Source organism: Enhydra lutris, unplaced genomic scaffold (genome assembly GCF_002288905.1).
Source record: "Enhydra lutris kenyoni isolate GAN:26980312 unplaced genomic scaffold, ASM228890v2 scaffoldscaffold3, whole genome shotgun sequence".
Taxonomy (NCBI): domain Eukaryota; kingdom Metazoa; phylum Chordata; class Mammalia; order Carnivora; family Mustelidae; genus Enhydra; species Enhydra lutris.
In genome coordinates, this window is record NW_019154087.1 from 54,890,667 (window position 1) to 54,906,452 (window position 15,786).

At 36.3% G+C, this 15,786-nt stretch overlaps 1 protein-coding gene across 1 annotated transcript in view; it reads right to left on the bottom strand.

Moving 5' to 3' along the window:
* The window catches only part of LOC111154162 (membrane associated ring-CH-type finger 1), a 339,628-nt gene that overhangs the window by 53,927 nt on the left and 269,915 nt on the right, over positions 1-15,786 (bottom strand). The window contains exon 4 of the mRNA XM_022513592.1: positions 5,946-6,126. Coding sequence (XP_022369300.1) covers positions 5,946-6,126 — 181 coding nt within the window. The remainder of the gene's footprint in view (positions 1-5,945; positions 6,127-15,786) is intronic.

Consider the following 15,786-nt stretch of genomic DNA (forward strand, 5'->3'; position numbering starts at 1 on the left):
ACTTCATCTAGACCTGGGCCTTTTATAGACCCAATTTTGTAACTCTTGATTTTTGCCCTTACTGTTTAAAGCAGAAAAGCAGTAGCTATGTGAAATGTTGAATAAGGGCTCCTGAAGGAACAGAGACCTGGCAGCAAATTCTGAGAGCAGGGAGAATGAAGACAACAAAAACAGAGGAAGGGTACAAGAAAGTGGACTCTGACTCCTCAAAATATGCCTCTTTGGTGCATTGATTATTTTAACCTGGTTATTTTAAAAACACAGCAGACATGGAAAAGCTTTAAAAATCCAATGAAAGTTACTGTTTTGTAAGAGACATTTATGCTTATAAGGATAATCTCCGTTTGTAAGGGTGTCTCCCTTGCTGTACCTGGAAGAGGTGATTCTAGAACTCTTATCAGTTCAGATGACAACAACTTCAATCTACTTAAACTTACTCTTGCATACTGGTTTTCCTGGTAACCTCCCAGAGCTGGTCTCCTTTCCCCAAGGTCTTCTTTTGTCTTCGGCCCAAGATGGTATCTAGGGTGATGGCTTTGGCCATTTCAGTGAGTTACTTGGTTTTCCTGGTCTCTCCCAGTATAGATGTTATCAAAGTTTTGTTTGTTTTTCTACTGTAATCGATCTTATACTGATTTAATTATCAGACCAGCTGAAGGACCTAAAATGGAAGAAAGGAAAACTTTTCTGCCCCTATAAAGGGCTTTCAAAACTCGCCAGGTTGGCAGATGCAGAATCAAGATGTGAAAAGTAATAAAAGAAAATCTTATTTGAAATGAAGTCAGGAGATCAGAAGAGGGTAGCTCTCACGCGCTCTACCATAGTCATCAACTGCAGATCCCAACAGAAAAAAAGAACCTTGGAAGTGATGCTACTGTAGCTCTTTATATTTCAGCAGGACCTAAAAAAGGTTTTTCTTCTTTGTCTCCCCTCCCCCACCTACCCGCAGGAGCTTAGCCAATGAGACAGTCACAAGTCCATCAAAGAAAAGCCACTATACTTTCAACTCCAAGTTTACTCCAGTGGACTCTTTTCTTTATAATAACCCTCCGGACTTCCCCTTTTCATCTATAAAAGAGCATTCCTCCCTCTCCTTTGTTCTCTGGACTTGGCTATGATTTTGCTGTAGCTTGCTTGACCCAAACTGCAATTATCTGCTATTCCTGATTAAACCCATTTTTGCTGGTAAAATAACTGACAGTTTATTTTTAAAGTTAAAGATCAACAGCTTTCAATACTATGGAGCCAGTTAAGGTTTTCAACCCACAAAATAAGTGATGTATCCATAATGGTGTAACTAAGTACTAAGAAAATACATTGGGTAAAATATCCATGTTTAAAAAGAAAGATTTTAGAAAAAATTTTATTTCAGAAAGATTTCTTTTGGAAGATTTCCATTGGAAATGGTCTGGATAAAAACTGAGGTTTTGGTGCTTAAAGAGAGAGACTGTCAGCCACTTAAGGCTGCACGACACCGTACATGGGCATAAGCTTTAGAATCGGGAGCTCTGGGGTGTGTGATAGTAAGTAAGGTTGATACGGTGCCTCCTTTTTCTCATATGTAAGATTTCTCACGTGCCTACAGTCATGCCCAGGTCACTCATTCACTGAACTCACTGCACTATCATGCCTACATGAAATGGGGTTATAATGAAGATAAAAGTTAATTGATATATTCTAAATATCTGGCACAGAGTCGAAATTCAGTATGGAGCAGTTGTATTAGTAAAATTGCAAATTCTCCAGAATGGTAAGTAAATGAAGCATTTTTAATTTTCTTACATATGATGAGGTAGCGTTATTCAGATGGGGTACTCAGAAGATCCTAGCTAGGAGTCTGACCTCATTCTCCATCCTATCTACTTTTAAGACTATGACCTGCAAGACCTCCAGATTAGTGCAGAATCAATAATAACCTATGGCCTATTGGTCTGCTATGGTAACTTGCACTGGCTCTTCTGAAAGACAAATGTTACATCAAATTAAGGGGAAAGGAAGGAACTAACATAGCATTTGTCAATTATAGTTCTTCATTTTTTTAAAAGTAAATATTTCAACTGAAGCATTGGAATTCATTATGGTGGAAGTGTAGAAATACCAAAAATGATTATTCCTTTTTACTTGGCATAATAAATTCACCCAGAACTTAAATGTTATGAAGTTTCCAATATTCAACTGTTTTGATCTACAAAAATGACAAGTGCTTATGGTTTGATCTAATCATTACTAAAGCCAAGGTAATTGATTCACTGTCTCATTTAAAAATGAGACAAGGAGCAAAAGGATGCATAGAGCTGAATATTTTGTATTATGTATTTGTCAAATGGTTTGCATATGAGAAACTGTATAAAGAAATAATTTAGGGGGAACATAAAGTTGTCGGTACCATTTGCTGTCCTCACAAGCTTAGCTTCGTATCCAGCCACTCACTGGTCTCTCCTATTCAGACTCAAATCTGATGCAATCAAATGCAATTCTTCAGCTTTGGAACAGGGGAAGATTTTATGCTTCCTAACTGATATTGCATGCATTTCCGAACTGTACTGCTTTGTGTATTTTTATCTTTTTATCTTTCCTGGGCCTTTGGAATTATTTCTGACCCTGGGTTACTCATGCGGCTTTTACTGAGTGTTATAAAAGTAGGTGAGCTGCTGACTTTAAGATAATGAAAACTGCTTTTTTTCAAATAAGTCCTTTGTTTCATTTAGATTTTAAAGATTTTTCCTTTGGAGACATTAGGATACCTTGAATTTACTAACTAAAGATTTTGGTGTAATAATAGTGGCAATTAGTGACGTAAGGTTTTACTGATTTCTTTAGGGATTATTAAGCCCCAAAATTCGTCAGATTATGATTTGCACCTTTCCACCTTAAGAAGCCATTTCTTCTAAACAGAATCTCCTGCCTATATTGGCGAATGGTAGACATTCAGAATCATTAGCTAAATTAACTGTTTCATGTGGTTGGTCTTTAGAACGTTATAAACTGTAATGGAATTACTGAGTTGAGAGCAATTAATGGGATATACTTTGTATATATTCTAAGCAATGCTATACCTGTCATTTGTAATGACCAATTAAAATCTATCAAAAGAAAACTGTTGATGAATCTTAGTGCCATCAAAATAAACCATCTAGAACAGTTTACAACTGCCTCATATCTATAGAGTTTGTGTTACCTCAGAATCTGAAGTCATTTTAAATACTGCTATTTACGTATTATGCCAATGCCTCACTGTTTTCCAGGAGAAAGTAAAAGTTTGGAACACTTTTTTTAGGTTTTTAAAATCCATAGATCATAAAGGCAGGGACAGAATGCATGTTTCTCACGTGCAGGACTCATATGTTAGACCAGGAGCTGAAAATTCAGTCTTACTCTAGAGCGACAGATGAGTGGGGATGGCACAAGGTCTTGGGATCAGACACGGAGGGAGGGCTAGGAAATGTGGAGTCCTTGAAAGCAAACAGCCTTTAAAGGCACTAACCTCACTCATCTCTACTTCGCTACCCCATAGATGTTGTCCTAGGGGGATGTAGTTCCAGTAGAGCCAGATTCTGTGATTTTTCAAGCACACAAATATGTGGAATTTTACATGAAATACCCACACATCTAAATGTTGGTATCTGTTTCAAATGTTAAGCCCTGTGGGTCAAATGAAACACATCTGTGGGCTATCAGGAAGCAACCTCTGGATTAGATCCAACATCGTCTGTAGATATAAAAATGCTATTAAAAATGATGGATGTTGAGATGCTGTCCTTCATCAATATTTATGACAAAGGACATATTTTTTAAAAAGAAAGGGTATATCATTAATCGATAGCCAGTAGGTGCCCACTATATTGCCGCACATATTTGTTATTAAGTATTAAAAAAGATGGATGTATTCACTGCCTTTCTCTGGTTCTCAACTAACCTTTTTGAGAAAAAGTGGATTGTGTGGTAGGGTTGTAAGTGATTGGGAATGGAATACCAAGAAAGAATCAAAGTTGTACATAAAGGATGATTCCACAAAATCTGAAGGTAGAATAAGAATTTTCAAGTTCCACACAGCATCATGTATTGTTTATTATACAAAAATGGGAGAGGGATAGATAGTATGAAGAAGAGAAAAATGTGAATATTTTATTATCCTAAATTGTTGCTCTCAAATTGAAATATTACATTTGACAAAGTTGAAATGAACATTTTATATAGATAGAAGTTGGAAAAAAAAAACATGGTGAAATATACAGATACTCTGAAATAATTTGTAGGTCCCTGAGGGCCATGAAGAGAAATTTATAGAATCACAGAGCACAGTGTGTTATTTAGCTACTCCAGACATCACATAGTATCTGTTCAATGGATGAAGCAAAGGGCAGAGAGTAAGGGTCCATTCTATTTCTGGCATTGATTGCTCTGGGACCTGAAGGAACAGAGCGTCACCTTTTGTCACTCAAGTTACCCCATATATTAAGAAAAGACAGTGCATAGCCAGCCAAAGGCATTCTGTACATCAGTTCTGACATCTATAAATCATTTGCAGACTTTTAAAATCAAGGCTGTGCGAAAGCAAGGAATGCTTTTCTCCCTCCCCATGATTTTCAGAATTAATGAAGAATTGCAATGGCAACAACCCATTGCATTCCTATTGGAATATTCTTGTTTGCTTTACATCTCTCCTCATTCTGGAGCTCATTGTGTTTATTTCTTTTCATTTCTTTTTTTTTTTTAAAGATTTTATTTATTCATTTGACAGAGAGATAGCACAGTAAGCAGAGTGGCAGGCAGAGGGAGAGAGAGAAACAGGCTCTCTGCTGAGCAGGAGCCTGATGTGGGGCTCGATCCGAGGACCCTGGAATCGTGACCTGAGCTGAAGGCAGCCACTTAACCAACTGAGCCACCCAGGCACCCCTCATTGTGTTTATTTCTAAGCAATGTTCTTTCCATCCACTTTTGCTTTGCGTTTAATTTAAATGAAAAAGCAGCTCTAGGTAGAATCATTATTTACATTGCAGTATCCATACTCTCCTTTAGAAATTGAGGCATCCATATATGTGAGGATGTAACTTATCTTTTTACCTAAAAAGATCAAGTTAAAAAGGTAAAAAGATAAGTTACATCCTAAAATCCAGGGGCCCAGCTATAGGGCATGAATTACATAAAGTTCATTGTCTTCATTTGTATCCTTCACAAATTATCCTTTCCTCTCTTTGAGTGTGATGCTACCTATATTTGACCCATATTCTAACCTTCATTCTTTAGCAAAATAAAAGTGAGGAATTTGAAGATCAAGTTTGTAGATAAAAATATACTTACCTCTCTCTTCCAGCTTGATGCACAATATGGAAAATAATACTTTTTCTATCTACTCTAATTATACATGAACTATCACACCAAATTCCCAAATAAGGGCAAACGCAAAAAAGAGTTCACTCCTTATGGAAGAAAACATTCTTTTCTATTACCTGAAGCTTGATTTTCAGGAAATTAGATCAGTTCATATTATTTACTGTAATCTATTATCCTAACCTTCCAGGGAATTGACCTCAGTAAATACAATGTTCTCACAGTTCCATCAGTTCAATTACATCAAAGTACAAGTATATTTATTTCATATGTGTGTGTGTGTGTATATATATATATATATATATATACATATGTGTGTGTGTGTATATATTCAGACAAACACAAACATCACACACATACACTCACACACACATGTGTGTTCTTTTTTTGATTTTGAAGAATGACCTAAACATCAGAGGCCCTAGAACATAAAACAGAGATGAAGGATTATTTGCAAACATTTAGCTGTTTCACATATTGAGGCCAGCACAAGGCATGCACTCTTCATGGATATTAGCATGTTACCAAATTCTACTTGGGAAAGAAATGGATTTTTAAAACATGCCTGCAGTTGCCAGTGCTCCCTTTCAAACCATTTCCTGCACAGACCATACCTTCCGGAGGGGTTTGAGCTTAGTCTCCATTATGAAGTCATACTTGCAGAGCTCACAGCAACGCGTGTCTGAGCTCTTGATCCACTGGTGGAGGCAGGACTGGTGGACAAAGCGCAGGGTGCCCGTGCAGCGGCAGGGTGTGATGAGGGGGCTGTCTTCATCCCCTTCGCAGTGACAGATCCTGGGGAAGGACACAGCAGTAAGGATGAGATCTCCCAGAGGACGTTTCTCACCTGTGGATTTCCTCCCTGGCTCATACCAGACGGCATTAGAAACTGCAGCCTAAGAATTAGAAAGCGTGTACATGTCACTCCAGCGGGATCCAGAACCCAATGGAGGCTCAATCACTTGCTACTTACGTTCATGTGATTAGCCATTGGATACTTAGTAACTCAAAAATGTTTTATCATTTCGTTTCTATACTAATGCGATTTTAATAGCACAACTATTGATCCATCTCCCCAGCTTAAGCTGTTTCCTAGGTCAGTGTCTGTAAGCATAAGCTTGATTTCATATATAAAAGTTGTGATTTGGGGCGCCTGGATGGCTCAGTGGGTTGAGCCGCTGCCTTCGGCTCAGGTCATGATCCCAGGTCCTGGGTTCAAGCCCCGCATCAGGCTTTCTGCTCAGCGGGGAGCCTGCTTCCTCCTCTCTCTCTGCCTGCCTCTCTGCCTATTTGTGATTTCTCTCTGTCAAATAAATAAATAGAATCTTAAAAAAAAAAAAAAACCTTTAAAAAAATAAAATAAAAAAAATAAAAGTTGTGATTTATAGGCATTGTAAGGAATGTTTGAATCTGATAACTTTATTGTTTTAGTGTGATGACAGTTTTATAGATGCATGGTATATAATTTAGTACCTATGGTATTCTACCAATGTGGAAGAATTATGAAAAATTTCAACATGCTACCAAAGAATAAAGTAAATATTGAAAATTTCAGGTTGGAAATACTGTGTTTTCCTAGGAAGACACACACATACTTGGTCACAATGAATTGCCTAAACTGTCAATAATCATCATTGTTTAAAGTTACAGAGAAAACTGCATAAAATTGTTTTAGTATAGTAAATTCTATTGTTTTAAAATTTTAATTGTTACATCTCCCAAGGAATTCAGAGTTCAACTACTTTACTGAATTACTATGAATTCAGATGTCATAGATTCACAGTCTGTGAAATCTTCATTATTCTGATCTACAAATTTTAAGAAAGAATTTGCTTTCCTCATTAGATGAGATAAGCGTTTCATGTCTCAAGATCATGAATTCAAATCTTAGCACTTCAATAATTCTTGTGATTTACCCATCTGTTAGAAGTTGTTAATAAATTTGATTGGAAATATTTTTTGAATATCTTTAGAAAATATGAATGGCATATTTCAAAAAAAATCTATAAAAATTACTTTTTTGAGTTGAGTTGTAACAGCAGTCTTAAAGAATGTTTGATTTGCTGCTCTTTTAGGTCTATATGCCCTATTCTCTAGAAGCTTGAGTTTTTAATGAGTGGGTTTTTAAAGCATATTTATCTATCTTAGCTGTCTCCTCAGGGGAAATGAAATGCTCTAATTGTTACTGAAGTAAGACACAGGAATTGAAACCAACCCTTAGTCCTTCCCTAACCTCAAAATAAAGAAGTATGACACAGTACGTCAGTATTTTGAATCTCTTTTTCTTAAGTAAAAATAAAATCAAAAAGGAGCACTGACTTCTAAAGTCCTTAGGGTGGGTGTGATGAAATGAAGTTCAAAATCAGAGTCCTCCTCCTCCCCTTCCCCCCACTCCCACTGATATAGGAAGTAGTAGTGTTACATTAGCACCACATATAAAAGGCGTGGTGGGGAAAAACTAAAAACTTTCTGAATTCTATTCTTCATATTCTACTCTATTTGTATTCCAGTATGAAAGTCTGGAATATCTCCTCTTGCCACAGTATAGGTCCTAGGAATCCGGGTTTAGTGAACTTTGCATCACACTTGTTGCCGATAGAGTACTGGTCTCATGATAGGTGTTCAGTAGATGTTTGTTGAGTAAAAGAATCATTTCATGAACAAACTACAGCTTTCTATAAGAGCAACAAGTGAAAACAAATCTGGGTTTCTATAGCACTTCATTTGGTTGTAATATTTATTTTTGGAGCCATTGAAACCTAATGAATTCTACAGCATAAGAGGTTGATATTTCTTATGTCTTTGAATCTCTTCAGTCTCTGCTTCTACACAAAGATACTCCTTTAGATCAGGAATCAGCAAACTGTGGCCTAATTCCTACTGCGGCATGTGTTCATAATTAACATTTTATTGAAACACACCCACGCAGATTTGTTTATGTATTGCTTAGAGCTGTGTTTGCACTGTAACTGCAGAATTAAGAGTTGCTGCAAAGACCATATGGTCACAGGGACTAACATATTTACTACCTGCTTCTTTATAGGAAACATTTGCTTACTCTTGCCTTAAATATGGTGATTCTGGGGTGCCTGGGTGGCTGAGTTAGTTAAGTGTCTGACTCTTGGTTTCAGGGTCATGATCTCAGGGTCATGAGGTTGGGCCCCGCCTCTGGCTCCACGCTTAGAGGGGAGTCTCTTTGTGATTTTCCCTCTCGTTCTGTCCCTTTCCCCCGCCACTCCCCTGGAGTATGAGTACACCCTTCTCTCTCTCTCTCAAATTAATAAAAAATCTTTTTAAAAAACGGCAATTCTGAGTTAAAGACAATATATGACTATTACCAATGATAATAAAACAAGGTTCACAAAATTCAACTTTGGCAAGTAACAAAAGTTGAAGTAAAGCTTACATAGAGAAGTGCACAATAAAAACAAAAGTCCTTCCCCGCCTGGCATTGAAACCTGCTGATCCATGAAGACTCTGCAGGGAGAGTGGTGACATTTCTCATTTGAAAAAGAAAAAGTTGCAATTAATGCCATCTGATAATTTATTACTAAAAAAAGATCACATCAAATGCTGCACAGCTGCCAAGATGATTCCGAGGCTCTGATTTTTTTTTTAACTGACATGAATAAAGTAATTTATTCATAAGCAGATTTAAACAAAGACCTTGCTGATTACTGGGTTCAACCTGACCTGAGCAGTTTACTGATTGTAGTCCAACTTCCTATGTCTCACAGATTCATTTAAAAAAAATTTCTGCTGAAACTGTTACCTGAAGCACCACCAGCAATTTCATTTCTTCATAAAATTAAGGTTATTTCCCACAGGGAAAATCAAAAGCTTGATTCATTTTCATTCCCGTTTCACAAGATTTATTTTTACATGATTTTAGCATTTTGTATTTTTTCTAAATTATCCAACTCGAGTTGGACCCCAAGAGTCTTTTTCAAATCATGCTGAGATTGTTCTAAATGAGCTTAAGAGCTAAATATCAACTTCAAATTTCTACCGGAAATAAAAAATAATGTGATGGTGCCATTATGAAAAGAATTAAAGAATTCCTAAGCTGATATATTTCACACTAACCAAAATTGTCAAATTATAAATGAAAACACAGTAATAAAAACATACACATGTTTTCTCCAACAGAATAATTGTGTAGAGAAAATGATTTTAATAATAAAATTGCATTGTAAAATATTCGTAATTTTAATGCATTTTTACATTTTGGGAAATTGAGGCTTGGGAACTGAGTGATTCTATAAAATTATTGGTGATTGACTTCAGTGTCTATCATCTACTGACAAGAACAAGCTGAAATCACAAACTTTATTAGCGTTTTGCTCTTTTAACTGGCTGCTTATAGTCTAATCAGTGTATTAGTGGTGAAAGAGACTTTCATCACTTATGACTTGAATAAACTTCTACTTCCATATACCTTCTAGCTTTCTGTGAAAAGCAGACTGCAAAATAGTATTAGGCAAATTAAATTCTGGAAATTGTGTGTGTGTATGTGTGTGTGTGTGTGTGTGTACTTAAAGTCCCTCCCTTAATGTTTGAGTTTTAAGAGAAATAGATTTTTGTTTGGTTTTGTTTGGTCTAATGTATCTTAAAATGATCTGCACTGCTCCCCTTCCCCTCCATTGTCAAGGCTTCTTGGTTCTGGTAGAATTTTTTTTTTTTACATAAGTTTTCTTTTTTTAATAATTTATCATTAAAAAGAAATCCTTGTGAGGGTCATAGTGATTATGTACTTTTTTTTTCATTCATTTATTCATTCATTTACATTTTCTTCATCTTTGCTATATGCAAAGAAAATCAGACAATAGCATCAGCGTGTAAGGTGAATCTAGAAGGAGACAACAGAATCTGGAAGCAGATATTCCATTTGGACAACTATTACAATCATCCAGATATTAAGAATCTGAAACAATATTGTTAACACTGTGTAGAGTGGCAACAAAGCCCATTTACGGTATGTAACACCCAAAGGCACTCATCCCTATAATTTTCAGATAGGCTCTTAACTCTTTCTTCCTATGGTCCATGCCATTTTCCCCCCTGCTTTGCCTTTCCTTGCCTGCCTACCTGCCTTCCGTCCTTCCTTCCTCTCTTTCTTTTTCTCTCTTTCTAGTTTTTTGTTTTGTTTTGTTTTAAGTAGACTCCATGCCCAGTGTGGGGTTTGAACTCACAATCCTGAGATCAACCATTACATGCTCTACTGACTGAGCCAGTAAGGCTCCCCATTTTTCCGCCTTTTCTTTTGGCAAACCTTTCTGATCTATTTCCTCCCTTTTGTACCTGCATTTTTCTCCATACCCCTCTCCAACTAAATAATCTTAAAGCACAATAATTATGGATACAGCTATGTTTGTAAGGGCTTAATCTGGATGTTAATCTTACCTCAAAACTAATTCTCATGCTGCAGAGTTTGGCATTCATTGTTAGAATTCATTTTCTTGAGCTAAAAATGATTAGAATCCATGTGGGCGGAAACCATATTGAAAGGTATTAAACATTGGATGAGAAGTTAATGCTCAAGTAAATGAATGAACAGATGTAATTTCTCTTTCTTTTTGAGAAATAATAACATAGCAGTGAAAGAATAGCAGATTAGAGGCACTTTTATTTTTAATTTTCATTTAATTTATTTTAAACAGGGAAAAGGGGGACTTGTTCATACACAGAACTGAAGATGCCACAGAGAGAGAGAATGCTTCCTGGTTGAATGAAGATTCTTGAGAAATCAAGAAAGTATGGGGAAAGGAGCTATAGCAGAGGAATGTCTTTGGACAGGTGGAAAAATACACGGGAGGTAAACAGATGCTTTTTTTTCCTGTGAGCAAGATGTAGAGGGAAAAGTGTAAGAGAAGGAGATAGAAGAATTGCAGTTGCTGGATCTGGGGAGGGGCTTTCTGTCTCGTGCAATACAGCAGACCATGTGTCTGCTCCACAGAAGGCAGGAAGGCGTGGGGTTAAAGTATTAGAGAGGCTGTCAGTAATTAGCAAAAGGCATTTTGAGAATGTGATGGGAAATTATCCAAGCATGAATATTAGAACCATAGAGAGGTGGTGAGGTCCCTGGTGAGATTAGACAGCACAAATTTACAGTGGACGCTGTTAACACTGCCTGGAATCAGTGGCGTTCAGCACTCAGAGAGCAAGTCTACAGCTGGTAGCACAATCTAAGGCGTCTTGAGATCACTAAGTCAGAAATGGGAAGGACAAAGACTCGAAGGATTCTGATGCATCAGCGAACACAGTGTGAAAATACTTGGTCATAAGGTCTAGACTCTGAGCCGGGAGGCAAGTGAAGCCATCTTGTGGTTAATGTATCATGGGGAGAGGATGGGTTTGAGAGACGGGAAATTACAACAATGGTGAAGAGTTGATGTTGAAAGTGGGATGAAATGGGACAAATGTTGTCTATGTGTAGTGCAGTCATATCCCTCATGGATGAATTCATATCCTTTTTGTGGTCCTTTTTCCCCCCACTGTCACAGGAAGAAATTTAAAAATATTAAATTATTTGGTGTTTGAGACTCACGAATAAACCAAATCCTGACTCACATGCTTGCTTCTGGCTCCAGTAAACAGGAGAGGTTCTCAGTTTACTCATGTGTGAAAGAGGTTAAAAATAACTTCTTAGGGTGTCATGCAGATTAAAGGTGATGAAAGAGTGCAGTACCTGGCACATTATAGGCAAATATTTGTTAATTTTGTCATAGAATGATGGGTCACTACTGCTACTACTACTAATTTTGTTCACCTATGCCACTGCTTTTGCTGTATTGGGACTAACTGTTTTTAATGACTACTTTAGTTGGTTAGAGCCAATGCTTATAAGGCCAAGGTCATGAATTCTGACTCCATAAAGGGCAGTTAGCTACTGACACATTTGAATCCCTACATCTGTCCAGTCACAGACATGTCTCAAGGAAACTTAGGTAAGGGAGTACATTTAGATCTGTATATTGGGTGGCCTCAGATAAGTTTTCGGATAGTTGGTTTTCTCATCTGTGAAATGTTACATGGCTATTGTAAGTCTCAAATAGGATCAAATAGGATATATGAGAAAATATTACACAATATAAGTACTATCCCAGAGGTATTATTACCAGTATATATGTGATCAATAAAATCAACAAAAATTGCTGCTAGTTAATAAATGCAATGTTTTGCATGTTTTTATAAAAGCAACTCAATTTTTTGTGTCTGCACTTCAGTTTGTAGGACTCTCATTTTTCACCTCAGAGAACAGTGATGTAAGAAAGGGAGATCTACCTCACTAATGAGATTAGTTTTTAGCTAAGCTACAAAACCCTTCTAAGATTCAGGTCTGAAAACCTTTTCTTTTCTTTATTTTTCCTGATTTTTTTTTTTTTTTTTTTTTTTGTATTGTTGGCTAACCCCTCCTTCTTGAAACTTCCCTTTTGGCTTCTGTGACCACTAGCCTTAAAGTTGAGAAAAGTGTTATTAGAAGAGTATATAAGAAGATTGTAGGGATAAAACAGTGATTAGTTACAGAGAACAGACCAAAGATGTTAGGATCCTGGAGCCTGGGAAGGTAATAAATGATAGGTAAGATGAGAATATGACATGATTTGGTAGGTGATATATCATGGTGAGAGATGACAAGGAAATAATATAGAATTCAACAGATCTAAATTCATGGCTCTCTTCCATGAATTCAGAATTATAAGTCAAAGAGATACCTTTTAAAGTATGAGTTTAGGATGTTAGCTAGACTTATTGTGATTATTTCACAATATATACAGATATCAAATCATTGTACACTTGAAGTAATATACTTAATATATCAATTATAAAAGTAAAAAATAAAACATGAGTGCAGAATTTTGAGACAAATACAGAGAACTACTGACTACTATATTTCACATTTTGGAGGGGAAAAAAAGCAAGAAAGGGGATATTACATGATAGCTGTATTTAGATATATGAAAAACTATGGTGTGAAATGGTAGCTGGTCTTTTCTGTCCCACAACTAGATCCAATGAGTAGAAGTTAAAGGAAACAAATTTCCCTAAAACACACACACACACACACACACACACACACACACACACACACACCCAGAGCTTTCAGAAGATGGAATGAGTTACCCCAAGACAGTGCAAACTTCCCACCATTGAAAGTACTCAGATATAAGTAAGGTATTTATATGACAGACATAGTGTAAAAGGAGCTCATGCAACAGTAATTAAATAACATGACCTCAAATTTCTTTTTTAATGTTGCAATTCTGTTATTTTTTTCTTTCCCACAGACTGATTTCTACTCGCTCCTTCCGGCTACTATGTCTTTGTCAGCATTTCCTCTCTGCTTGTCTCGGGAGTTTTGTACTTCAACTTCCAGCATCAGTCCTAGACTTGTGGTTTTAAAACACTTCTTATCTCCAAAACCAACCTCTGCCTTTCTGATAGCAAGAAACTTCAGCTAGTTCTCTAACTCCATTAAGGGGGTATCCCACTGAATGCTTCCTACATCTCACCATCTCTTAAACTAGTTTTTCTTCCCAAAAATGTCAGATAATAAGTATCCCATTCTAAGCTTGCCTTTATTGTGGAGCCTTCCAAATACTTTAGACTCAGTTTTCCATATCTTCTTTCTTTTCTTCCTTACTACCATCTCCTAGTAGTTTTGGATGGTCAATAGGTACATCAGCTGTTTTAAGACTTTGCTCTTCTCAAATCATTCTCAAAACATAGTTATTCATATCTTTTTCTAAAATACTGTCACTCTTCAAGAACTCTATCATCAATCAAATAGAATCCAAATGACCTTGCCTGCTTTTCATATGGCTTTCCATAATTTGTATTTACCTAACCTCTCCTGCTGTATTTCCCACTAATTCCCAACATAGAGTCATAAGAGTATGATTAGCTACATGTACATGCAGTACATGGTTAGCATGATTAGTACCCTGATTAGCTGTGGGTTTTGCCATAGATCAGTTCCCTCCATGCCAAGATCTTGATTTCTATAGGCTTAGAGGCTATATAAAGAGTCCTGGGTGTATTGTCCATTAAGCCTCATTGATTCAGAAATGTCATCATGTGCTACACATGTCATGATGTGAAGAATGTTGGGGAACATTGGTGTGGTTGTTAAAAGTACTATCAGCATTAGAATCATGGTTTATCTATGTCTGTCAAATTACTTAATCTCTTGTGTTTTCAAGTTCTTAATCAATAAAGTAGGAAAATAGCAGTGTCTACAGTTCATAGGATTATTTGTTAAGATTAAATTAAGTGATCAATAAAGGTTAAATGGTACTTTTTCAATCAATGTTGACATGGTTCTTTCCTTAGTCCATTGCACTCTGGGAATTTAATCAAATATGATCTCGTACCTGTGATTTCCTTCTTCTCTTGATAATACCTCATCTAAATTTAAGCTATTCTAAGACTCATACCCTTACGGGAACAGCCTCTAGATCTTTCCCTCTAATTCTCCCTCCATTTCTTGAGGTTTCATTGCTCTTAAATCCTATACTACACAGATCTTTGTTTTTTAATTATTTCATCTATGCAAGTTCTGGTATTATGACCTAGCTAAATTCTTGTTTATTAATTTTGGAGGGCAAGATTTTCTTTGTACAGCACAATGCTAAGAGTAATTTAAATGAGAATACTGTTAAAAAAAGTCAGGGTAAAGATGATTAATTACTGGACCAGAAATGGACTGGGAATGCTATTATTTAAACATGTTTGAAGAAGAGATGAAAAGAGATAGCTTGGTGAGATGATTTGGCAATTCTCAGAACTTGTTACTCAGTACCAGTGTTTTGTTTATGTTTCGGGAAAATTCACTTATAATGAAAGTGAGAAGTGTATGATCCTTACAGATACTATGCATTCTTAAATTTGCATTTGAGGAACTAAACTGAGGTGAACCAATTTTATATCCTATCTGAGCATGACAGGAAGTCAAGCAAGTAGAAAGGAGAAGTAACTCTTAATATGCAGAGAAGATGGACAGTATTTAATATTATTCTTACTAACAAATGTTTCAACCAACTCTTACTGATATGGAATCAGCATACATTTTTGGAATTTAAAAAAACCTTATAAGTCATATTTCTAAAATTCTCTTTACACAGATGAAGCAATAAGCTACCTACCATTCAGCCTGAGATGAAGACTATCTTGAAAACTCTAATTAAAAATACAGTTATGACATAAGAATAAAAATAGTCTACGGATGGCTAATACAATTTTTATAATCATAAGATTGGTCATTCTGAATCTGCCAGATAATCTTCTTGACATCTACAGATGAGTGACAGTTCTTCACACACAAGTGATTTTTTAAAGTGTTTTGTTTTCTGAAAGGAATATTTTCAACTCAGAAAAACTGGGTACATAGCATGACTTCCTGAGTTCAATTTCACACCCTAATTTGTCATCACTGACTTGTTCAAAACCTCAGAC